The sequence below is a fragment of the Uloborus diversus genome, chromosome 2 (genome assembly GCF_026930045.1).
Source record: "Uloborus diversus isolate 005 chromosome 2, Udiv.v.3.1, whole genome shotgun sequence".
NCBI classification, from domain to species: domain Eukaryota; kingdom Metazoa; phylum Arthropoda; class Arachnida; order Araneae; family Uloboridae; genus Uloborus; species Uloborus diversus.
The window spans coordinates 216845790-216870738 of NC_072732.1; the positions used below are offsets into that span (position 1 = coordinate 216845790).

Here is a 24949-nt window from a genome sequence, read left to right on the forward strand (position 1 = left end):
TTTGTTGAATTCGATCCAGCCGTTACTTCAGAATCGAGTTTTGAAAAACTCCTCTCGTAATGTTAAAACGTAATTTGATACTTTTGCTCATAACACAAAAACTAGATTAGGCACGGCAAAGATTGTTTTTTTATATCAAAATATGAATCGGCCCAATAATAAAAACATCCTTTTCATCAACAAAAATGCAAATTTAATTTTTTTATGAATTCTTATAATATTTTTTGAAAAAAATATGATCTGAAACCATATTAAATTTTAACAGAGAAACAATCAAGAAGAGCTCTTATGAGGGAATCCAAAATTTGAGCTCAAAATATTCAGTAGTTTTCGCGCTATGCTTAAAAATTCATTTTTTCCCACTTTAGGGGACCCTATACTTTTTTAAAACAGAAATTATGAAAGTTAGTTTCTTCGTAAAAAAAGAAAAAAATTGTTCAACAAAATAAGCAAACCAATTATAACGTGGTTTTTCTGCATTAGAGTTATGTCAATGAATTTTTAAAATGTATAAATGTATTCGCTGTCTCTGCAGAAGAACAACACAATATTGCAACCTTCAGTTTTTTGTGGCTATCGTTCAAACGTCAATGTGTAAATAATGCGAAACACTACTTCATTGTCCAATAAAAGAATATTTTATAGAACTTTTAAAATTAAAAGCGACACTTAAAATACTTTTGTCTTTTTTTTTTTTTTTTTTTTTCTGCGTTTAGCCATTGCCTTTTGTAAAACAATAAGTCAGAAAACAAAAATTAACATGCACAACTTTTTCATAGAAACATACAATAAAACCTCATTTTCTTGCTAGTCATGTTGCAATAGGCAGTGTAGAATTATTGGCTCTTATCGGTGATAATTTGCTAAAAGGAAAAACTATTACCTCGTTCAAATCGGGAAAAAGCACTCGAAAAATAGCCGACAGCGTCAAATTTCCTCTTTAACAGTATCCAGATGGGTCAATAGGTAATGTTTTCTTTTCGATAAGTTTTCTGGTTTTTAGGAATTATTATTATTATTATTATTTATTTATTTTTTTTTTTGTAAAGTGTTTGAATAATTTTCAATGTGTTAAGATCTAGGGGAGGATATGTCAGTCGCAGTAGTGGGCAGCGTGCATTGAGCCCGTATTCTGCACAAAAGTAGTAGTTGTGGCTAATTGTGAACTTTTTTTTTTTTTTGACTTCGTCAAAGATTTAACAAAACATTAATTTGGGTGTCAGATTAAGTTGAGTTTTTGTCTATTCTTAATTATAATTTAAATATTATTTTTCTACTTACTTTCTCTGTCATTGTCCGTGCATTTCACATTAAAATCATTCTCGTAAGACAGATAAAATTTCAAATTATTTTCTTCTTTTTTGAATAACATGGAAAAATATGGAAAAAGAAAGAAAGTTATAATAAATTATTGTTATCAACTACTAAATGCTTATCTTATTAAATGCACGTTTTTTTTCAGAATCCAATGTCTGAATATTCGTCTCCAACTTTATGACACCGGAACTAATTCTACCTTCTGATCTTATGCTTTAAGCAAACAACGGGCCACATCCACCAGTTTCGCGGGCTGGAATTTGACCCGCGTCTTCACTGCGATATAATTGCGGTTTAGTTATCCCATTCGAAGGCTGCTGTTGGTCCGAATAATGAGCATAAACGCCTTGAACTAGGTTTTTAACGACCAATGAAGCAGATGTCATGTCATTGAAGCTGAGAGTGCCTAAAAACTGGTGGATGAAGAAAATTTATCTCACCTGTGAGAGGCCGTAAACATACAGCAGATAAATTTACTTTACCTACCAGTTTGTTCGCACTCTCAGCTTCAATGTGGTGACTTCTGCATCCCTTCCGATTGATTCGATTCCGATTTGCAAAATCCACAGCAAGATGGAAATTGTTGTCTCTGGATCGCTTGAATCGACTGTCGGGTATGCTACGTGTAGTTTTGCGACAGTCTGAGGCCCGATGCTATGGAAATTGTTTGTTTACAAGTTTATGGTGCACGATACAAAATTAAATAAAGCTAAGCTTTGGTTTGCAAGTGCAAAGTTATGAAATTAGAGAAATGACAAGAAGTCTAATTTTGGTTCACCTTGGTTTAAGATAAAATAACTTTGTCTTTTTAAATTACGGGTTGGAACATCTCGAATCTCGTTGCTAGAAACAGCATTTAGAAATTACTTTCCTAAATTGCTTTTAAGAGCAATTACATGTTTAATTAAAACTGCCAATAATGTTATGCTTTTTAAATAATACCACTCATTATGATCTTGCGCATACAATTTAGATTTTAAACAAATTCTGGTTTTTTGATTACAAAACAGCCGCTAAAACAATTACTGTGTTTGTCCACTGTGTTAATTCAAATAACCAAATTTTTCCCAAATAAAGTTCGAGTATGAACGGTTTGCTCATTAACGGGTATTTATATTCTCCTGTTTCTGTTTTATTTTTTAGGTTGTGATACTTCGTTCATTTTATGTATTTAGAGAAAATTTTCATGGAATAAATGGACCTTGCTTCGCTCGTGTCTTTAATCTATTTAATGCTGCGTCTTCCCACGTTGTGCGGTATATTTTTTTATATTTTTGTGTGCGATGGCCCAAATTTCTGCCGCCGTTCTGCGAAACTAAAAACGCGCAACTCCATTTTATGTCAAAGACTTTCTATTTATTCCAAAATAAACCTGTAACGTAGGTGAAATACATTTATCAAACATATTCGCATCATGACTCTAGGTATAAGGTTGGATATTTACATTTCTATGAGGTTTAAATGATTATATAAGCAATCTAATAGGTTCATATTAGGAAAAGTCAAAAAGTTCCATTACTTTTAATTTGTCATTACTCGATTTATTAAACAACGATCTATACGATGGACCAGCCAAACCCCAGCCGTCTTTTTTAGGTTAATCCAGATAGACAAAAATCAGTAAATATTTTAATCTTTTTTTCAAAAAAAAAAAGTTTTCGACCGTAAATCGCTGTGTGGCGCAACATTATCGGCCAAAAAGTATCGAATTACGGAAAAAAAAAAGAGAACTTAAAAAAAATCATGCCATTGAGCTGGATAATCTCGATTTTTTTTTGTTTACACTCCATTACTTGATAAGCCGTAACCTTGAAAGAAGCGTTTACAATGTGGTGACGGTCCCTAAAACGTTTTTCGTTAATAACTCCTGTTCTACTGCACAGAATTCAATGAAATTTCGTACATTGGCTGCATTTTGCTGTCTGAACATAAAATAAAAAATAATGTAGCAAAAAATAGGGGTTCCTGTTTGAAAATCAAGAGTTGGTGCGAATTTTGCTTTGTATATGGTTCCTTATCAAAATTTTACCTAAGTAGTTTTAAAGAAGACTTTAAACCAAGACGGATAAGGCCTTTCTTTCCTTTCTAGCATGTATAATGGCCGAATAATTAAAAGTGTTTCGTTTTTTTTTCTATTACTGTACAATAAAGTTAACGTATTACAATGGATAACAAAAATGAAAAATGTTCAGTTATTGCCTCTTACTTGTCCACGACAGTATTATTCCGGTGTTGATAAGGGTTTTTGCTTATATTCTAGAAATGCCTTGGTTAATTTGATTTTCCAAAAACAACGCAATTGTCTTAAAATAGCGATTGTCGTTAAGCAGAGAACCAACAGTGCTTGTTCTTTTTATGAATATAACTTGTTCCATTTACAGTAGTTTCTTTTCGGGCAACACACTTACGCCGGTAATGTTTTCAGTTTTGGTTGTAGAATGGGGTTGTTTCCATCAGTCAAAAGTGCAACTTTTAGTCACTGAAGTTGGTAGGAAGAGCAAAAAAAAAAAAAAAAAAAAAGAAAATGGAGCGAGGAAAATCTTTTATTTTCAAAACGTTTAATTTTTAATTATTTTTTTAAATTCGGTCACAAGTGACGAAGTTTGGTGCATTCCACTGGCGCCCTGAATATTTACGCTTGCTGTCTACCTTGTTTCCAGGTTATGATAATTCAGAAGCGAATTAAGTACTGCGCTCTACGCTTGCTATCAATCATATTGCAGGGTTCGTACGCTCCGGGAATTCCGGGAAAACCGGGAATTGTCAGGGAAAATGACACTGTCAAAAATGTCAGGGAAAAGTCAGGGAGTTTTCAAATTTTGTCCTCCAAAAATTTTTTTTTCCAGTTTTTTCCCAAGGAATTAAGTACCATGAGATCTAGTCTTCGTTTTTATTGTGATTTCACGAAAAAAATTGTAAATTTTTATCTAAACCAACGCTGGCACTTAAAAACTGCAATCGAAAAATGAACGCTTTTTTTTTTTTCACAACGAAACATGCGCCAAAAGAGCGAAGATTTTCTTATATGGAGTCAGTGAGGGGAACGCATTTCTTTCTACTGCCTGAAGTTTTAGATGGGTTGCCACAACATTCTGTTCGTTTCAGGGTTCGTACGCTCCGGGAAAACCTGAAATTATCATTGAAAATGACATAGTCAAAAGTGTCAGGGAATTTTCCAAACGTGTCCCCAAAATTTTTCTTTTGCCAATTTTTTCCCAGGGAATTTTGTTTTATGAGATCTAATCTTCATTTTTACCGATGTATATAAAAAAATTGTAACAATTTTAAAGCAATGAAAAAAGTGGCGATCCCAAAAAATCTTCAGCAGCCGCCATTTTTGGCTCTCAGTAGTTAGTTAGTCACGAATTATGCACAAACTCAACAGGAGAGAAGACAATTTACTGCTTCGGAAGCACAACCTGTAGTTGGGAGGGTCGATCGGGGAAAATCGTTTTTTTTTTTTTTTTGATCGGAAAATCATTTCAGCTACGTGTGAAACGTAGTCGCCATCTTTGGTCATTCACAAGATGGAAGTAGATACGATCCTAAAATGCCTAGGTTTCTAAAAACAAAGCAGAATTGGATGTTTTCTTTAATTGAAAACTGATGAAGATAACAAAAAATGGTCTGCAAATTGTTTTTCTATTATTATTATTATTTAAAATAATTTCCTTGAGAAATGAAAAATTTTGTACTTAAAACTTAATCTTATCCTCACTGCCTCGGACGCAAATGTGATAAAAACTTTTCAATGAATTGCAGTTTGATGAAGATTTATTATTTTTAATTGTCTTCATGCGACAAATTGAAAAAGTTATTTCATATTTTGGGGCATAGCCGCCATATTTGGTCATTCCCAAGATGGAAGTACACAAGACTTTTTAAGTGCCTAAGTTCCCGAAAACGGCATTGGATGTTAATTGCAATGCAAACTATTGAAAACAACACAAATTGTGCCTTTTTTTCCTGATAATTTGTAATTATTTTCTGGAAAAATGCAAAATTTAATCTTCATAACATTTTTTTGTTCTAATTGATTTAGACTCTTATGTGCTAAATACTGACTATTTTGCTTTTATTGTAGTTTTTTAAGGATTATTAATTATTTATTACTACTTTTATACTACAAATCCAAAAATCTACTTATTATTTTAAATTTTTCACTCTGTCGCCATATTTGATCGTTTGCACAATAGAAGTAGACTTAAACTTCCAGAAACAGAATTGGATGTTTATATCAATGTGTACTATTGAAAATAACCTTAAATGTGCAAAAAGTTATGAATTTTTGAAAATTAACTATTACTTTCTGGAAAAGAAAATTTGAAATTTTAATGTAAGCGTCCTTTAATATGTGAAAAAAAAAAAAAAAAAAAAAAAAAAGATTATTGGCATTGACCTATGATTGGCGGATGTTGATTTTTGTTACTATGCATTACATCGTATGCCGATTGATGCAACAAGTTAATCATATTTATACTGAAATTTAGCTTTGCATTTTGCTCAATATGTTTTGTGTAACCTACTAATAAGAAAATAAAAAGAAGTATTGTAAACCAAAAGTGGATGCTAAAAGGTTGCTGCAGGACTACAGCAAAACGCTATAATATTATACGTGACATCAAAGAAACGCAAAAATAAGTTGAAAGTACTCTATTTTCAACAAATAGTAAACAAATTAAAACAGGGAAAAAAAATTCCAAGTTATTTTTTTTTTTTTAAATCTAAGGGGAGAAGTTTCAGTTCTTCTGCATTGCTACTTTAAACAATTTTAATTATTTTGAAAATATTACTATTTAAACTTAAATTTTGAATGAAGCAAGTAACCTGGAATTTTCTAAAAAACAACCTGGAAAACCTGGAAAAGTCAGGGAACTTTTTTTAACCAAAAGTGTATGAACCCTGTATTGTTACCAGCTCATATGAGTAAAGAAGCGAATTAAATATTTCGCTCTGAGATAATGGCTTCAGTGAAAGGCATTTCATCGCTTGTGATGTCAGGAGCAGAAGCGTGAAAAAATGAAACTGAATCTGTACACCGATTAAAATAATTGTTGAAAAATATTAAACTTTGTCTAATTATTTAAAAAGTGGTCAAATCCTATGTTTTTGGATTGCTCTTTCAGAAAAAAAAATACTTTTAAAATTTCGGAAAAGACCCCATTGAAAGTCTTTTTCATTCACTATTCCTCCTGTTGATTTATTGTGATAACTTTCATGTTTTCAAATCTTTTTGTTTTTTTTTATATAAACCAGAATTTTTAAGTTTATGGGACTGAAGAGCTTCTCGGCAGATTTCATATTTATCATTTTTCTTTTGGCAGACTTATCGCAGTCAGGGAAACTGAAAAGTTTGAACAAAGAAGTTATTTTATTTTTTCTTTTGTTCTTTTCTTCTTCTTCTTTTTTAAAATAGGCATGCAACTGAAATGTCAACATTTTTTACAATCGTAGCTTGACCTTATAAGATTTTCAAATTTTCTTCTCTGTTAGAGGACGAAATTTACTAACGTTTTAAAATGCTAAATCGTCTTTTACTGTCATCCCGTAAACAGCAATCCCTTATTGCAAACCGTCAGTTATCAAAGTCCTGAAGGATCAAATTCTGCTCGTTTTGTTTTTCTTAAAACCACCACAACTTAATTAGTTGCTGCTTTACGACTGAAAAATTTCAAGGGGAGTGTCAACTACGCCTTTTCAATTGCATCACCTTTTTTTTATTTCTTATTTTATTTTTTGAATCTTGAATTTTTAAGCAGCTTTACATTTATAGATAACGTGGAATTGAATGCGTGTCTTGGGCCCTCAAATGTGTTCCTCCACTGTTAAAAATTCAGGAAGATTTTCTGGTAATTGTTACTGTAAACTGGCAGACTTAACGCATCGCTGATTTCTACGGTAATTTATACCGGAAAAATAAGCGATCCCAGCGCCAATTGGTTGCTGTGGTCTACCGAGGAAACCGTAAAATTTTACAGCAACATTTGATTTTTACGGTAATAGTTACTGGCAACATGGATGCCAGTAACAATTACCGTAAATTTTCCGGAAAATTTTTAACAGTGTCTTGTCGAATTGTTAAATATTTGGTCTTGTTGAATTCCAGTAAATAACTCACCTAATTAGTTTTATTTTAACATTTAATCTTGTTGATTATGTTCATGTATGACCTTGTTGTTTGTCTATTAATACTTAACCTCATTAATTCTTGTTTCAATATTTATTGTATAACTTACAGGTAACCCTACCCATGCGTCACCCACCGATTTGAATACAACTTAGCACATCAATTAAACACTTAATAATAGTCAACACGTATTTTTGTTTTGGCAATAAACATTTTAACGAAGTGAAATTTAACTATAAATATTGAATAATTGGGATATTAAAGGAGGAAATATTCTTTTATTTTGAGTTTTAATTACAAAAATTCCAAAACTGATTGAAAATTTGAAAAAAAAACCAAACAAGCTGAAGTTGGTGTGCTTTGGAATTTTTCTGAAACAACTATTAATAGGGGTAAACCATCCATCGCATCTACCTCGAGAATCATGTAATATATAAACAGAAAGCTTATTTTTTTAACTTCACAATGATTTATGAATTTTGATTCTACTATAATTAGGGGGAAGTTGCAGTCATTTCTAAGAACACACTAGTCACTGTTTTTCGCACTTACTGGGTTTTTATTACAGATCTTTATTATTCCTAAAAATTCGAAATTTCCTTCCTATTTGGAGAGTTTTTCAAAATAGGAATCTAAAAAAGGGCTTATCTTGTCATTTGTGTCGTTCCTGCTAAATTTTATTGAAATAGGAAATTGTCAGGTCAAAAAAGATGATTGATTTGACATGGAATTGCTTATAGGCAACTAGCCCCGCTACAGGGTATGAATTGGACAGATGGTTTACTCCTATTAATAGTGTTTTCAGAAAAATCCTGAAATATGCCAACTGTAGTTTGTTTAGTTTTTTCAATCACTATTTGAATTTTGTAGTTGAAATTTAAAATAAAAGAATATATTGTACACTTTAATATCCAGATTATCCAATATTTAGGCGTAAATTTCTCCCCGTTAAAAGCGTTTGTTGCCGATAAAAAAAAAAAAATACGTGTTCAATATTTCTAAGTGTTCTATTGATGTGCAAAGTTTTATTCAAATAGGTGTGTGATACTTGGGTAGGGCTACTTGTTATCTTATTTTCATTTGACCTTGTAAATTTTCTCTTAAAACTCAACTATGTGGATTCCATTAATATTGAACCCTATCAGTCACTGACATATGCTTGATCTTGTTCATTTCTGTTAACCTCTTGTCTTGTTAGCAGTCAATTAATATTTTAACCTCGGTGTGATTATTGCATTTTATTAACCTACTATGCTTTGGTTTATGAATGACCTGCCAAATTTTGTTGTACCCTTGGTTTCATGATGCATTTCTTTTCATTGCATGCAGAACTCAATATTTCCAACACAAGCGACCCGGAGACCAGCAGCTTACGTAAGTTAACGATTTTTTTTAATAATTTGTGTCACTGCTTTTTCAATAGATTTGTATATATCAGAATACTGATTTGTCATTTTTGCGGTCTTAAAATATTGGAAATAAACTCTGTTAACTTAAGTCTATTTATAATTAAGTTGTTGAGTCATAAAATAAAAATTTTAATAATTTGATCAAAATTGCGAACGTCAATGGATTTTTATGTATCTGAATACGGATTTGTCATTTTTGCCATCTTAAAATGTTGGAAATAAACTCTGTTAACTTAACACTTTGAGGTCTATGCCCGAGCGTCAGTCGGGTTGCCGTTTTTGGGGAAGGGAACAAAGCCTGAGAATCTCTCGGGGTCAAATTTTTACTCTCTTAGCTATAAAAGTACGAGTTCCATACGTTTCTAACCCGTCTTAGATACTATCTACGAACTTTTTACATTCAAAATATACATATATATAGATGGCAGCACCAGGCAGAAATAATTACATGAATCGTGATAGAATAGGGGGTTTAAATACGAGTTTGTTCTTTGAAATATACAATACAAAAGCAAATTTTATTGAATAATGTTTGTTTTCAAATTAAACCTACTTTCAGATATTTGTTGAAGATTTAAGTAAGTTTTTAATTGAGTCTGGGTAAACTTTTATGGTTAAAAATGATGTTTTCCTATGCGGAACTTTTTTAAAAAAAATTTCAGACAAAATACACATCTTAAAAGTATTTTTTACAAAGTAATGCAAAGCGCCAAAAAAACCCAGTCTGGAGGGAGATATGCGGTCGAAATGGCTCAGACCTGAAAGTGTTAAGTAAATTTATAATTAAGTTGTTGAATCATAAAATAAAAATTTTAATTAATTAGATCAAAATTGCGAACGTGTTGTTTTTAAAAAATGTATCATATGTGTGAAATTGAAACGACAAAATATCTTGAATGGAGAACTCTGGCAAAGTATTATATGAAAGAAGTTAAGTATCAAAATAAGATCAACACACTTTCTAAAATTTTACAAGAAGAAAAAAGTACCTAGATTGATTTTTTTTTTTTTTTAATCAAATAAAACCAGTTTTATTTGCAGTTTTCTACCAGATTGCGCTGGATGCTTTCCAAATCGCTTTGTAACGGGATAGTTTCTAGCAAAAACTATCAAATTATAAAATGAAATTAATTTGGTAAATTCATGAATGGGACTGGTTTTAATACTAAACGCCTGATAACGCCGAAAAAATGCAAATACCGTCATACCGGTTATGACATACATAGACTGTAATTTCGTCCTTGTTATGGACTTATCAGTCTGGAATAGTCAATAACCCAGCTGGAGGCAAATGTCATCTCATTGGAGCTGAGATTACTAGCAAACTGGTAGCTAATATTTATCTTAGAAAACTGGCGAGAGTCATCAAACATCGTTGCTGCTTAACGCGTAAAATGAAGGTAAAAGTTTAGATAATAAGCCGTTAGCCACCGCCCAGGGCAGTAACTTACAGGTTATTATATGAAAGCTTATTTTTTAAGGCAATCTCTGTTTCGATGAGAAGACATCCAACCTCCAGCGAGCTTATTGACTGTTCCTGATTAATGCGTCCATAACAAAAACGAAACTACAGTCTCTGGATGCCATAAGTGGACTGTCTGTATATGCATGTGATTCCACCTTAACAGGGCGGTAGCTTAAAACTTATACAGTCGAACCCGCTTAATGGAATAGCCATTTTGCCACGAAAAATTATTCTAGTAAGCAGGATATTCCATTAACCGGTATCAAAATAGCACATTGCATTGGTTTGGTATATTGAAAATGTATTATATTAAGCGGGATATTCCTTTAACCGATATTCTATTAAGCGGGCTCGACTGTATACTTAAGATGTTTTTCACTTCTCTCTCTTTTATTTATTTATTTTTTTCTTGATTCGATGATGAGTTAAAATGTAGATTATGGAGGATTAGTGTGTGGTACCCACACGGCTTTGCTCGTAGTAGAAAATTAAAAGGTCATTTGATTTGCCTGTATATTTACGAATAATTGATGATGATTTTCTCGCCAATATGCTATGTTAATTTAATCGTCCACGTTATGGTAGTTTGTTCGTTCACCTTATGATAATTTGATCGTTAAAATGTTCTTAAAATTGGAATGGAAAAAGAACAAAATCGAATTTTTGAAAAATCGCTGCGAGGAACTCATTCTTATGCTACGAATTAATTCTGTGCCAAATTTCATGAAAGTCTGTCGAACGGACTAGGCTCTATGCGCGGTAACAGACATCCAGAGACAGAAACTTTCAGCTTTATTATTAGTAAAGGTAAAGATTAGTTTTTATTTAGTTTCATTTTTTTCATATTGCAAATAGTTTATTAATTTCTGCAGTTAACAACTGACGTTATGTACAGTCGACTCCCGCTACAACGCGATCCGACTTGCGCGATATGGCTATAACGCGAATTTTTCACGAGTAGCGAATTTTAGAGCTAACACGAATTTTTCGCCCACAACATGAATTTTTTTAGAAGGAAGTATCAGCTTCGTTATTAGCTACTAAAAATTGATTTCGTGAATGTTATTACGTCCCTTTGAGCATCACTGACAGCCAAGTTCCCACGCCAAACTAGTCTAGTGCATCAAATAACCATAATGGCACCTTCATCTAAAGTTTGAAAATGTGAAGAAAAAGAAAATTTCTGATAAAAAAAATTTAAAAAGGCTAAGATTCTCGATATGCTTGAACAATTACAAACGTCGAAGGTAGCGCGACAATAAGTATGAGTGAATCTTCCATTTGTACAATTAAAAGTCAAAACAAAAAGATGTCTGTAAAAGTTTAGAACTTAGTTTCAATATTGAAGCTTGCAGAGCAGTCTAGCAAAGTAAAAATTATGAAAATGGAAGCTACGCGCGCTCTTGCATTGTGGATTAATAAAAAGATCAGGTAGAGGAGATGTAACCACAAATTGAAACGTTTTGAATAAAAGGTGAAACTTATTTAAAGATGTATTAGATAAGAACAACGATCTGATCTTGGAGCATAAATCATCACTAGTATGCTCATTTTTTAACTCGTAAATATTGCTACTGTTTCTACTGTACAGTACTATTTTGTGCATCATTTTAATTTTACTGCATGCAGTGCGTACCGTGTTGTTTTATTTTATATCTTTTATTCCCATTGATGCCTGCACACAGACACAAACACATATGCCTACACACATATACACATTCCCCCCCCACACACACATTCATACACACAACTACCCACACACTTATGCCAGCACACAGACACAAACACACATGCCTACACACACATACACTTAACCCCTACACACAAACACACATACCCCTCACACACAAACACACACGCCTACATACACACACTCGTGATTGCGAAAAACATAATTTGAATTCAAGATGTCATAACTCAAATTAATTTTTCTTTTTTTTTTTTTTTTCTTTTTTTCTTACAGGGGGCACGGAGGAGCCAGTCCTATCGTACGAGGCCGTCGTACAACAAGAGAGTGAGTATTTTAGACGTTATTATTAGGTGTTATGTATCAGAGTTAATTATTCTTCTTGCCATTGTTAACTTTTTCTCTTGACTAATTATTAAAACAGCAGTTATTGTTGCACTTTTTGGAATTTTCATGTTCAAGCGATACTTATGCATCAGCGGACATAACTTTGTCCTTTAATAATAGAGAAAGAGCCCATGAGCGTCAGACCTACGTCATAGTATAAGGCCCAAAATTTTTCTGCGTGAGCAGATCACAGCAGATTCGCTATTATTTAAGCTGAATCGCACTGACTTTGGAAGGAAACAAATAGCAAAACTTGCGTCAAAAACTAAACATCACTGAGGCATTCCATGTCAAATGACCACGTCGTCTTCCCCCGACCATCTCCGATTTGAAAGAAATTTTATAGAGGTGCAGACATACCTTTGAAACTAACCTATACGAATTTTCAATTTTCAAGACCCAAATCCTGAGGATCAATAAAAAAAAGGGGGCTTCAAACTGGCAGGTCATCTTTGCGAAACGAAGTGCCATATTTAGCTCCGTTCCCCCCCCCCCCCCATTAGAGGCCACTTCGGAGCCCACTTTTTTTTTCTTTTTGGGGTATCTTAGATTTTAATGATTTGTGTCTAGGAAGCAGAAAATTTGCATAGGTTAGTTTCAAAGGTATGTCCGCACATCTCTGAAGGGGTCCAAGTCGGAGATGGTGAGATGGGAACCGCCAGGTCACGTGACTTGGAATGAATCTATGATGTTTTGTTTTTGCAGCCATTTTACGCACCTTTGCTACCTGGTTTCCAGCCAAAGCTAGTGCGACTCAGCTCAAATAATAGCGAAACTTTCTTACTTAATGTGATGTTCTTCTCCAGGAGATCTAAAATTTTGAGGGTTCTTAGACACTTTAGTAAAATGATTGAAGTATACCGAAGCTTGACTTTTGAGAACATTATGAAGTCGAAAATACGTGAAATACACCGCCAGCTCAGTCATTTCCAGCCGAGGACTGCAGTTTCGTGCTTATTAGCACTCATCAGCCCGGCATAGGAAAGTGACTGAGCTGGAGATGGAAAACCTCTTAAGGAAGCCAAGAGTGCAAAACAAACTGGTAGCTAATATAGAATTAGCAGACCGGACGAGTGACCGAAGCAATGGTTCGGTTCAACTCGAAGATTGAACGCGAGGCAAGGTATATTCACGTACGGTTTTGTATTTCACGTATTTTTGCTTTTAGCCCTGGCTAATGGGCGTTAATTTACTGAATTATGAAGTCGGTAACTTCGCTGAACTTCGCTGAACTCAGGTGGTCAAATAATCTCTGAAATTAGCATGTGAAACTACCAGTGGCGGATACAGCCGGCGGGCAACCGGGCATTTGCCCGGTGGGCCGGTCATGCATTGGGCCGATCAACTAACAGCAAAGTATTTCGGGCCTGTCTACTAACAGCAAAATGTAAATTTTGCGCGCATGTGTTTAGAATAACGCAAATGCGTAAAACACAGCCTCAGCCCTTTTTTCTGAAATGGAACTGTCCAGGGCCTGATTACCATAACAGGCTGACTAGGCCTAGGCAAGGGGCCCCATGTTCCTATGGGGCTCCACATTTTTCAAAGAATTATGCATAGCATTGCAACAATATGAAAAAATACACGTATTTTTAAAAAAACTATAATTATAAATTATGACTTATTAATTGGAAAAAAACTTCTTTAAAGGGGAATTTTTAATCATTCTGCCAGTAACGAATTTCCTTGTTCACGATTATAAGGGAGCTCAAACGGGATTCAAAAATGAACATAAGTGATTTATACATAGTTGTGTGATTAGACAAAAAGGCCTCCAAAAGTGCATTCGTGCCTTAAAAATGTAATTCAAGCACTGCATAGTCTTCAGGGGGCCTCCAAATTAATGTGAGCCTAGAGTCTTACTTTTAGTTAGTCGGGCCCTTGGGCTGCCAATACATTTTTAGTGGTGTAATAAAAAAATGAATAAAAAAAACACGGAAACCTTAGCGGTCGTAAAAAGTTAAAATACGTTTGGTTTCTTTGACGCTTTTATTTATAAATGACAATTCACAATTGCTCTAAAATGCAACTTACAACAAGGGCCGACGTGAGGTCATGTCAGCTTAGTTGGAGAATAGGGGCCCGGCTCGGAATTGAACTCGTGAAGAGTGTAAAATATCCTAATGGCGAAAGGTGTAGAAGGGGGCCTGTGAAAAATATTGACCTATGTCATTTTTTCCCTTTTTGCTCTCGGCGACCCTGTTTATAACTATTCGAATAAAAGTGACAAAATATTTTTTTCCGTAAAATTATTTTAGAAAATGCAATTTTAAAATACCATTGAGGAGCATGAAAGACTCTACATTATTAAGATTATCAAATCAAAGCCCAAAGGCCGCCGAAATGTGAATTTCAAACATTTTTTGACGAAACATTAAAGTATTCTGTACGCTGCACAAACTTACAGTTTCGGGCCCCTCAGTTTAGAAAGAAAATAGGTTGATGGATGTGAAATGTGACAATGTTGAAAGAATTCCGGTGGTCCCCAGAATCTCCCCCCCCCCCCTCCTAATATCATCGAAGATCGCGTAAAATTTAAATTTTTGGGCTTCAATTTTGAATAATTTCCAAAGAGAACAGCAGAATCCACTCCCGCCATAACATGGAATTCCAGTTTCGAAAGTTGCTGGAGGAAAGCACTCGAACCTCTCCCATTTTTTAACATTCCCAAAGATGGTCTAAAACTGGGTTTTTAAATTAACAGTATCAAAAATTTCTGGGAAAGTGCCCCATCCCCGCCTCTCTTTCGGCATCATCAATGAAGAACGTTTTAAATCTCGTTTTTAGTGCTTCAATTTCGAAAATTTTCCCGGGTGAGCCTCCTGAAAACTCCTTTTCCTAACATCACTGAAGGTCAGCAGAAATTGCGTTTTTGGAACTTAACTTCGAGTAACTGCCGGTGCCCTAGTCTTTACCAAAAAAGGCTTTTAAGACTTCAATTTGAAAATTTTCTGGTGGATGGCCTTGGAATCTATCTCGACTTAAAATCACCAAAGATCTTCTAAAACTGCGTTTTCAGAGCTAATATTTTTTTTTTTTTAATTTCAGAGGAGAGCCCCCGGAACCGCTCTTCATAGCATATACTCGAAGATAATTTGAAATTCTGTTTTTGGATTTCCACTTCCGAATAATTGCAGCAGGAGAAACCCTGAACCTACGCTCCCCTGACATCACCAAATATTGCCTAAAATTGAGTTTTTAAGACTACAATTTCGAAAATTTTCCGGGGGAGAGGCCCCCTGGACCCCCCTGTTTCAAACTCAATTTTAATCTTTCCATTAAGTTTATATGCTAATACTTTAATGGCTCCCAGAAGTCCGAAAGCTAAATCCACTTTCTCTCTTTGTATTGATACATGAGTTTGAAAAAAAAAATAAATTAAGGGGCTGCCAAACTCGTACCCGACCCCTCCCACCAGGTTTTTGACCTCGTATCGAGTCTGGGGGTCGTCAGGTTATGGCAGTATAAAAACGGGAATGTTTATGACAGGGCCCAGTAATGTGTGTTTGTGTCGAGGGACCCATCACGTTCTAAGACGGTCCTAGTCTTTCACCCCTGAACATCATAAAACAGGGCAATTAAGTTACTTGTTATGGCTGCAGAAAAGGACATACTAAACAAGCAGTGTTATCAAGTATATTCAATCGAATTCCCGGCATTATAAAAATACTTAAATGGACAATTACACTCACAAATTTCCCCCCAAATAAGATTTAGCTAATACTGTATCAATTTGTTCACCATTAAAGCGCAGAAGTGTTCCTATCTGTAGAATTTCGTTTAAATAAAACATATTTAGTTGTTAAGAATAATTTCCTCATATTTAAGTGACATCCCAATCGTTAGGTAAAATTTAATATCTATAAGAGCTATGGGGCCGCTACATCTAATGCCAGGGCCGATTTTTTCAACCAATCCGCCACTGGAAACTACTCATGTTTCAGCGACTCATCATTTCTGAGATCTCTTTGTTGTCTCTGTATTGCAGTCTCGTACGCGCGCCCCGTCATCATCTTGGGACCTCTCAAAGATCGGATCAACGACGACCTCATCTCGGAGTATCCAGACAAGTTCGGAAGCTGCGTGCCGCGTAAGTACCTACTTTTCACTCCTGCGTCCCCCATACTTACTACTTTTTGTGGTTTAACCAGCTAGACGGGACCCTGAACACAGCTCTGATTTTTTGATCCAGACCAAAAATCGAGCAATGTCTGGTCCAGCATCCCCAGAGGCATCATTTCACTTGGAAGACTTTGCAACCATGAGCATATTTAACGTCCCTCCCCCCCCCCCCAGTCACCATTAATGAAGACGGTGAATCTTCGCCCGGGTAGGATCGAACCCGGGACCCTCCGGTCACGAGTCCGATGCCTTACAGATCAGACCACTATGGCTGCTCGACCAACCTTCAGAAAAAGGTCATGTGACTTCGGGTGAAGAAGGGATGATTCTCTTCCCTAAATTGGGACAAATATTACGAAAGAAGAAACCCAAATTTAAAATCGATTAAGAAAAGCCATGAAATTCCTCCCAATATACCAGTGCACTCCACACTTAAGAGCTACCCAGTTTTCTGACCACTTATCATTTCCGTTTTCTGTTCCTACAGTATAACTTCGATTTAACGATCGTCGAGGGACTGGAAAAAGTTACCGTTAAATATAGGAGCATAAACATTCAATGCAGTCAAATCCGGACCTGTGAAATGTATCATTCATTCTCTTGAGGAAATTGTTAAATCAGGTATCAGTAAATCGAAGTTATACTCTGTGCATGTAATGCTTTAGAAACCTTAACTTCAAAGAGGCGACTTTTGCCATGACAGTTTCTTTCTTAGTGAATCGTCGGTGTCATACACATTTGTGAGAGGTTCCTATTCTGTTTTCCAGATACGACGCGTCCGAAGCGAGATTACGAGGTGGACGGCCGAGACTACCATTTTGTCCCATCCCGAGAGCAAATGGAACGGGACATCCAGGGACACCTGTTCATCGAGGCCGGACAATACAACGACAACCTCTACGGGACCAGTGTCCAGTCGGTGAGGGAGGTCGCGGAAAAGGTAGGCATGGGACTCCCTAGTTTCTTCTCCTGTTAATCTGAGCAGACCACAGATCTTCAAGAACTAGACACAGCAAGACCCAGTTTTAAAAAATCCTGAAATTTTACGGCAAGAGTTACTGGCATCCATGTTGCCAATAACTTTTACCGCAAAATCCCATTTTTCTGTAAAATTTCACGGTAGATTAAACGATGAGAGTTTAAAAACGCAAAATACGAGCAGCAGTTTGAACTGGGACCCTTCGTATTGGCAGGCGGTCTTGCTAACCACCATACGAGTCAGGACACGTCGAGTCAAAGGAAGTACGGTATTTCGTGCTTTGCACTATACCTCACGTGGTGTATCAATTGGCGCTGTAATCGTTTATTTTTTTTCGGCCCAATTTATTGTAAATTTTTACTGCACTGTAAACACTCCATTTTACAGTAATATTTACCATAAAAGTTTCCTGAATTTTAACTGTATAGTTGATAGCACAAAAACAAGTCTTGGTAAATAAGACCTGAAGAACCAATCTTTGTATTAAGGGTTACCGGAGGAAACGACGAACCCTCCGGTAACTCTTTTCTGCCATCGTTGTTTGATTGAAACTGAAGAGGTTTTGTCGTCGTGTGATCTTGACAAACTGAGAGGGCATTGCGATAGCTCAGCCTGTACCTTGAAAGTCTATGGACACCATGTAGTGGATCAGGGGCGGATATAGAAAAATCTTTTGGAGGGGGCACGGGAAATTGAATACACCTCCCCCCCCCCCCCGCCTTCGATGTTTCATAACAAAGTTTTGACGACTTTATTTTTTAATGTGCGTGTTTTTTTTTTATTTTATTTTTTTCCCTAGGATTCCTTAAGGTCAATGAATCTACTTCTAAGTACATGAATATTATGCACTAATATACTTTGAATGTGGACGGAAAACATCTTTAACGTTTCAAGCCATTTAAATACTAAACGCAATATAATGTCACCAAGATGCTAGACAATGAGCGGCTTTACCTAGGAACATTGTCATAATGATTATAACACGAGGGCAAGGTTATTAAATAAACTCATACCTCTCTTGAGTTTTTTAAAATTAATTAAATCATAACTTCATAACATATATAAGTTTCACTGAAGAATTCAGAAACTATTTCTGTGTGAATTTCAAAACAATTGCTGATTTGTTCTTCAAGCCATGATACAGTTGAGATAACATATTGATACTACATGCCGTTTCTATTAAAAATCATGGTTTTTCTAAGAATCTACCACATGATTTCTTTCATTTTGCATCTTTTATTAGCTGAAAAAGAAATCTATTATTTCGCAAATAGGTTCCTAGATCAAAATGACTCTTTTAGGTGCGCCTACACATTTAAAAAAAATGTTAATTATTGATTCCATTACAGAAGAATTAATGGACGAATCGCGATAATGCGGTCTCTTGAATTTGAAGCCAATGAGTTAAATGTATTCTGCAACTCTGGGCCTCTGACTCCAGTAATACTTCTTTATCAAACAAAAATGCTTTTATTCAAAATATGCTGTGTGTGTGTTTTGTGTTCTTTTTAATTAGCTACGTAAAAAAAAAACGAAGGAAAGGTCAGTTAAAAAGTAATAAATAAAATAGTGAAATTAATTAATCCATTTGGGGGGGGCACGTGCCCTCTGTGCCCCCCCTAAAATCCGCTACTGTAGTGGGTGTCAACTAGAGAACTGATCTTTCCTTTTCCGACAGGGCAAGCACTGCATCTTGGATGTGAGTGGCAACGCCATCAAGAGACTACAGATGGCAAGTCTGCATCCCGTCGCCATATTCATCAAACCGAAATCCGTTGAATCCATCATGTGAGTACACTAACTTGCAGTTAGAGAAGATGACGGATTTAATTTAAATTTTTGGATTATTTTAGAAAGTGAAGCAACCATATAGCATTGCTAGATTGTTTTTATATTATTTTTTACATTAACTTTAAAAGTCCAAGTTGGATAGTTTTAAGATACTAGAACAGTAGTATCATGATTCTATTCACCGCATGACTTGTACACCACACACACACACGATAGAAATTTTTATCCACTTGGAGAAAGAATTGGGGAATTGAAGGAATCAAATATCTGGGAAATTATTCCGGTAGACAGAATTTTATTTGGAGTTTCAACATCACACGACCTGTCAGTGGGTTCCCTGCCACGTGAGATTTTCATTCATCTTGGCACGATAATTCATTGGCGATCTTTGATTATCCATGGTGAAATTATATCACTTCACTCAAAACAGTTTTCGCCAAAAAAAAAAAAAAAAAAGCTAGAGCCGTCTAGCTCCATTGAAATTAAGAAATTTTACTTATTATCACTCACGAGATTTAAAAAAAAAATCTATTCCATGTGCTCTACTAAGCAAAAAACCGTATATCTATGTACCTTGAGATTCACATACATTGCGATGGCGACAAAAACTTCGTCTTAAAACTTTCGGAAAACATTACTGATTCAACATAAATTATTTATCACACCCTCAAACTGACTCATTATTAGAAGTTTTTCTTCCGACATGAAAAAATGTTACTGCAAAATCGTGATTAATTGATTGCTCTATGACATCAACTGGAGCAGATAATTCCTCACTGTCGATTTGATAGCCATTATAACAGTCCAAAACTAGCAGAAGCGACAATGGGAATCAACCAATAGTGAAAACGTCAGCAATTTTTCTTAAACAGTGAATATCAGAAACTAAGAAAACGATAACGGGCCCGTTCAACACACTTGAGTCCCCTAAAAAGTTTGGTAATTTTCTTTCTTTTTGAGAGAGGCGTTGCAACAACCATAATATTTTTTAACCCCAGAGCAACAAAAGAAGGGGGTTATAAGTTTGACAGGTCGGTCTCTGTATCTGTGTGTCTGTTTGTGGCACGCTAGCGCCTAAACGGATAAACCGATTTTGAGAAGAATAAAAAAATATTCAAAAGGATGGTTGATCGAGAGTGTTTTTAGCTAGGTTGCATCTTTGGATGACATTAACTAAAGAAGATATCAATTAAAAACCTCTAAAAAGTTTTTCGCCATTCACTCTCAGAAATGGACTTTCAATTTTGACGAAATTTTCTTCATTTTTGACGAAACCACTTCCAGGGATATGCTCCGAGCGAACATTTCGTCAAATTGAAGAAACTGCTTTTGTTAGTGGTTTGACGATGCGAATTTCGTCAAATGTAACGAAATACTTCTTCATTCTAGTTTTGTCAAATTAACAATCATTTTCGTAGCTTTGAGAGCATTAGTTTCGTCAAATTAATTTCGTCATATATAAGGACGTTAATTTCCTAAATTTTTAAGAAAATTTATTTCCTTTTTTTTCTTTGAGCACAGTTTTTTTTTTATTTTTGAGAATACAGTCGAACCTCGTTAATTCGAACACGCTTAAAAAAATAACTGCTAAAATGAACTTTTTTGCAATCCTTCTCTTATTGTTCATTGTTTTTTGGATAAAGCGAACCACGTTTTATAATAATCGATTTTAATGGTCCCTTTAAGTTCGTTATAACGAGGTTCGACTGTATTTTATAAGATTTGTGTGCTTGTGATCAAATCCTAACTTCAGAATCTTACCACCGTAGTTTCCCACTTTACTGCGTATAGTCACTTTCACAGGCCCGTCATTTACGGGGTCGGGGGGTCAATTACCCCCCCCCCCCCCTCCCGTCTTGATTTTTGAACATTCATGTTTTTACACATGACTGGCCGTCGTTTTAGTTGGTTTTCTGTAAAAATTTTATTGAGTACAGACTTTTTGTCATATTTGGGAAAAAATTGAAACAACAGGCCTGCAGCCTCCCCCCCCCATCAAAAAAAAAAAAAAAAAGACAAGTAATTGTTAAAGAAAGAGGCACATAAAATATGTCAAGCAAATTTTTATTTATGTAAAAATGCAAACAAACAACCTCTTAAAAAAGGTAAAACAAATTATTGCAGATTAAACTCTCCATGGTATCTAATTCCCCCCCCCCATAATGGGGGGTTTTCTTCAAAAAATCTAATTTTTGTCGGATATTTTCCAAATTTGGCACAGAGGTTCGTTATTGGAGGCTCGGGAATTCACACAAGGTCGTTTATGTCCGTCTATGTGGGGGGCGGGGGGAGACAGACAACCCCGCATTGGGGGTTCTTCGTATTAAAAAAAAAAAGTTTTTGTCCGATCTTTTTTTAATTTGTCTCAGAGGTTCTTAGATGCTCAAGAATCACGCAGGGTAGTTTTCATCACTTTATAAGGGGAGGGAGGGGGAGGGGTCCTTGAAAAAATCCAATTTTTGTCGGATCTTTCCAAAATTTGACACATAGGCTCTTTGATGCACGGGGATTCACGCAGGGTAGTTTTCGGTTTTCTATGGGGGGGGGGGGCAACCCCTATGGTAGTTTTCCTACAAAAAATCCAGTTTTTGTTGGATCTTTCCGAATTTGGCAGAGTTTCGTTATTTGATGCTCAGGAATTCTCATAGGGTGGTTTTCTTTCCGCTATGGGGGGCAACCCCATACGGGTGAGGGGGTCTTATAAAAATCCAGTTTTTATCATATCTTTTCCAAATTTGAAACAGAGGTCCTCTGATGCTCGGGAATTCACACATGGTAGTTTTCAACCCTCCATGATGTGGGGGGGGGGAGCAACCCCGCATTGGGGGTTCTCCTTATATAAAAAAAAGTTTTCGTCCGATATTTTCTAAATTTGCCATAGAAGTTCTTTGATGCTCAGGAATTCACGGAGGTTAGCTTTCGTCAATGTATGGGGGGGGGGGAACCCCAATAAGGGTTTTCCTTGAAAAAAATTCATTTTTGTCGGATCTTTCCAAAATTTGGCATAGAGGTTCGTTCATTGATGCTCAGGAATTCTCATAGGGTAGTTTTCACCCCGCTATGGGCGACAACCACCAAATGAGGGGTTTTCTTACAAAAAACCAATTTTATCATGTCTTTTCCAAAATTGTCACAGATGTCCTTTGACGCTCGGGAATTCCCGTTTTCGTCTCGCTATGGAGTTTGAAACCACGTGTGTGTGTGGGGGGGGGGGGGTCTTATAAGAACCCAGGTTTTGTCTGATCTGTTCCAAATTTGGTACATTTGTCTTTTGATAATTGGGAATTCTCATAGTGTAGTTTTCGTTCCGCTATGTGTGGCAAACCCCAACGGAGTTTTCCTTATAAAAATCCAGTTTTCGTCGAATCTTTTCCAGATTCGACCCAGATGTCCTTTGATGCTGGAAATTCACATAGAATAGTTTCCCATGGGGTAGTATTCATATGGGATACTACCCCATGTGATTAAAGAACCTATGTGCCAAATTAGAAAAAGATCTGACAAAAGTCTGGATTTTTGTAAAGAAAACCCCCCTAATTGGGGAGGGGGGTGCCCCTAAAGCGGAAAGAATATTTCAAACTGTTTGAACTACATCGCTACGTCGCGATATAAGGATGGCGATGCATCACGATGTAGAAATTCCTACATCGCCCTGCCCCTACTGGTAATATAAATGTGCTACTTCCTCAGCAGACATTTAGTTCTGGAAAAATAAATCATGTGCCACTTTTATGCACAGTTAGATCGATATATGCTCGGGAGAAAATTGCTGAGAAGTTTCTTCTTCATTGCATCGCATGAAAAAATTCCAAAAAAAAAATTTTTTTATCCAACTTATACCACAAATTTCAAAGAAAAAGTACAATAAAATGGACAACTTTAAGTTAGTACATATTTGTTCAAAAATTAGATACAGAAAATAAAATTAGATAATCTTAAGCAAAAGCTTACCTTTTTCTTTTTCCAATTAATTATTTGTTTTATTAATTTTGCTTGTATGTAGAATGTTTATTTGGCCAAATTTATGCTTAGTACAGGAACTTTATTATTGCATGCATTTCATGCTTCATTCTTTGAAAACAATTCTCTCCAAAATTGCAAAAGGTATTTGAAAATATAAATCTTTAAAAAATGCAGATGTGAAATAAATCTTTTGGTAAAATTAATTTAGTGTAATGTTTCTTAAATAATTATAAAAATATACCTTTGCTTTTTATCCCTAAGTTTTTATTTTTATTTCCAAACATGTGTAACAAGAAATCAATGTATAATATACGAACACTTAGAATATTGTTATAATTATGAAAAAGTCTTCGTCTGTCCTTGTTCTGATTATCTCCGTGATGTTGGATCCATCCTAAAAAAGTTTTAAAAATAGCATATATACATAATAAGTAAAGGTTTAAGTCCATGTGTGTATGCCCTCACGCACATGGATCTTTTTTCTATTTCGAGGAAAGTTTTACGATTAAATTCAGCAATTTGTTTCTGAAATAAAACATGTTTTCACGATTTCTTTCAAAATCTGAGGGGTTTTTTTTCTTAAGTTAAAAAGCTACGATTCGCTTGTGACTTTGAAAAGCACCTGATTTAATTTTCATATTTTTCAAAATATATGATTATTTCGATGCTGACAGCTTTTTTTCAAGCAGATTGCAAGAATGAGCTATTTTTACAGCGGATGAACAAAATTTTCATTTATTCAGCTAGACTCTCAGTTTCTGAAATTAATTTCTGAATAATATTCTAGCATTAGAGTTTCTTCAATTTATCGAGAATCAGCATTATTTAGCCATTAAACGAGTTAATTCTTTTGCACATCAAGTCGTGAATTTTCCTTTTTTTTTTTTTTTTTGAGCTATAAAAAAAATCAAATGTGCGAAAATTGTTGATCTGTGATTTTTTTTTAAATTTATTTTTTATTTTAGCCAATAGCCAAAATACACCGTTTTTTTTTCCCCGATTTTCGTGTTCCGTTTTCTTCACGAATGTTTTCTGAACTACTCCCCCCCCCCCTACCCAAATTAGTTCCAATAAAGTACTTATGAATTAAGTAGTACTGAAACTGGTGATTATGATTTTATTTGCACTTTTTTCAGAGATTTTATTGTGCTATGTTATCAATAAACAACATTTACTTACCGAGCTTCACCTCCTTAAACCACTATCAAATTAGAGACAAAAACCCAGGGCTCCAACACTCGAAGCCACGCTCCATTTCATAAGTTGACTAGTAATTACATAAAGCTATCTTCTAGCTGATGGATAGGGATTTAGTAGGAAAAAAAACTGATTTTTCTGCTATACTGGGGGTAGAGTACTTACAAAATTGGGCGTAGCTTAAGTGCGTGTGTACTTCGGAGTTCTTTAACTCAGCTGGTAATGATTTTAAGAGAGAATGCTTACCAAATAAAGTTGTTAATTGATAGTATAGTACCTTGAAATCTTTACAAAATATTCGAACAAAATCATAAAATCATCAGAATCAATCACTAGTACAAAAATATTCAAACATAACTCTACTTACTAGTTTGGGACGGAGACGAAGGGGGTATCACCTTTTAACTAAGCATTTGATTTTTAAAATATGCAATTTTCACGCAGTGAATAAAAAAACGGCAAGGGAGAAGAGTTGAAAAAGATAGGGGAAACCCAATAACTAAGT

The 24949-nt window shown here is 35.1% G+C and overlaps 1 protein-coding gene across 1 annotated transcript in view; it reads left to right on the plus strand.

Annotated features, from left to right (window-relative positions):
- LOC129216806 (disks large homolog 1-like) overlaps window positions 1–24949 on the plus strand; it is a 175217-nt gene that overhangs the window by 147486 nt on the left and 2782 nt on the right. Inside the window, exons 17-21 of the mRNA XM_054851023.1 lie at window positions 8774–8818; window positions 12282–12332; window positions 16381–16482; window positions 17282–17454; window positions 19172–19281. Coding sequence (XP_054706998.1) covers window positions 8774–8818; window positions 12282–12332; window positions 16381–16482; window positions 17282–17454; window positions 19172–19281 — 481 coding nt within the window. The remainder of the gene's footprint in view (window positions 1–8773; window positions 8819–12281; window positions 12333–16380; window positions 16483–17281; window positions 17455–19171; window positions 19282–24949) is intronic.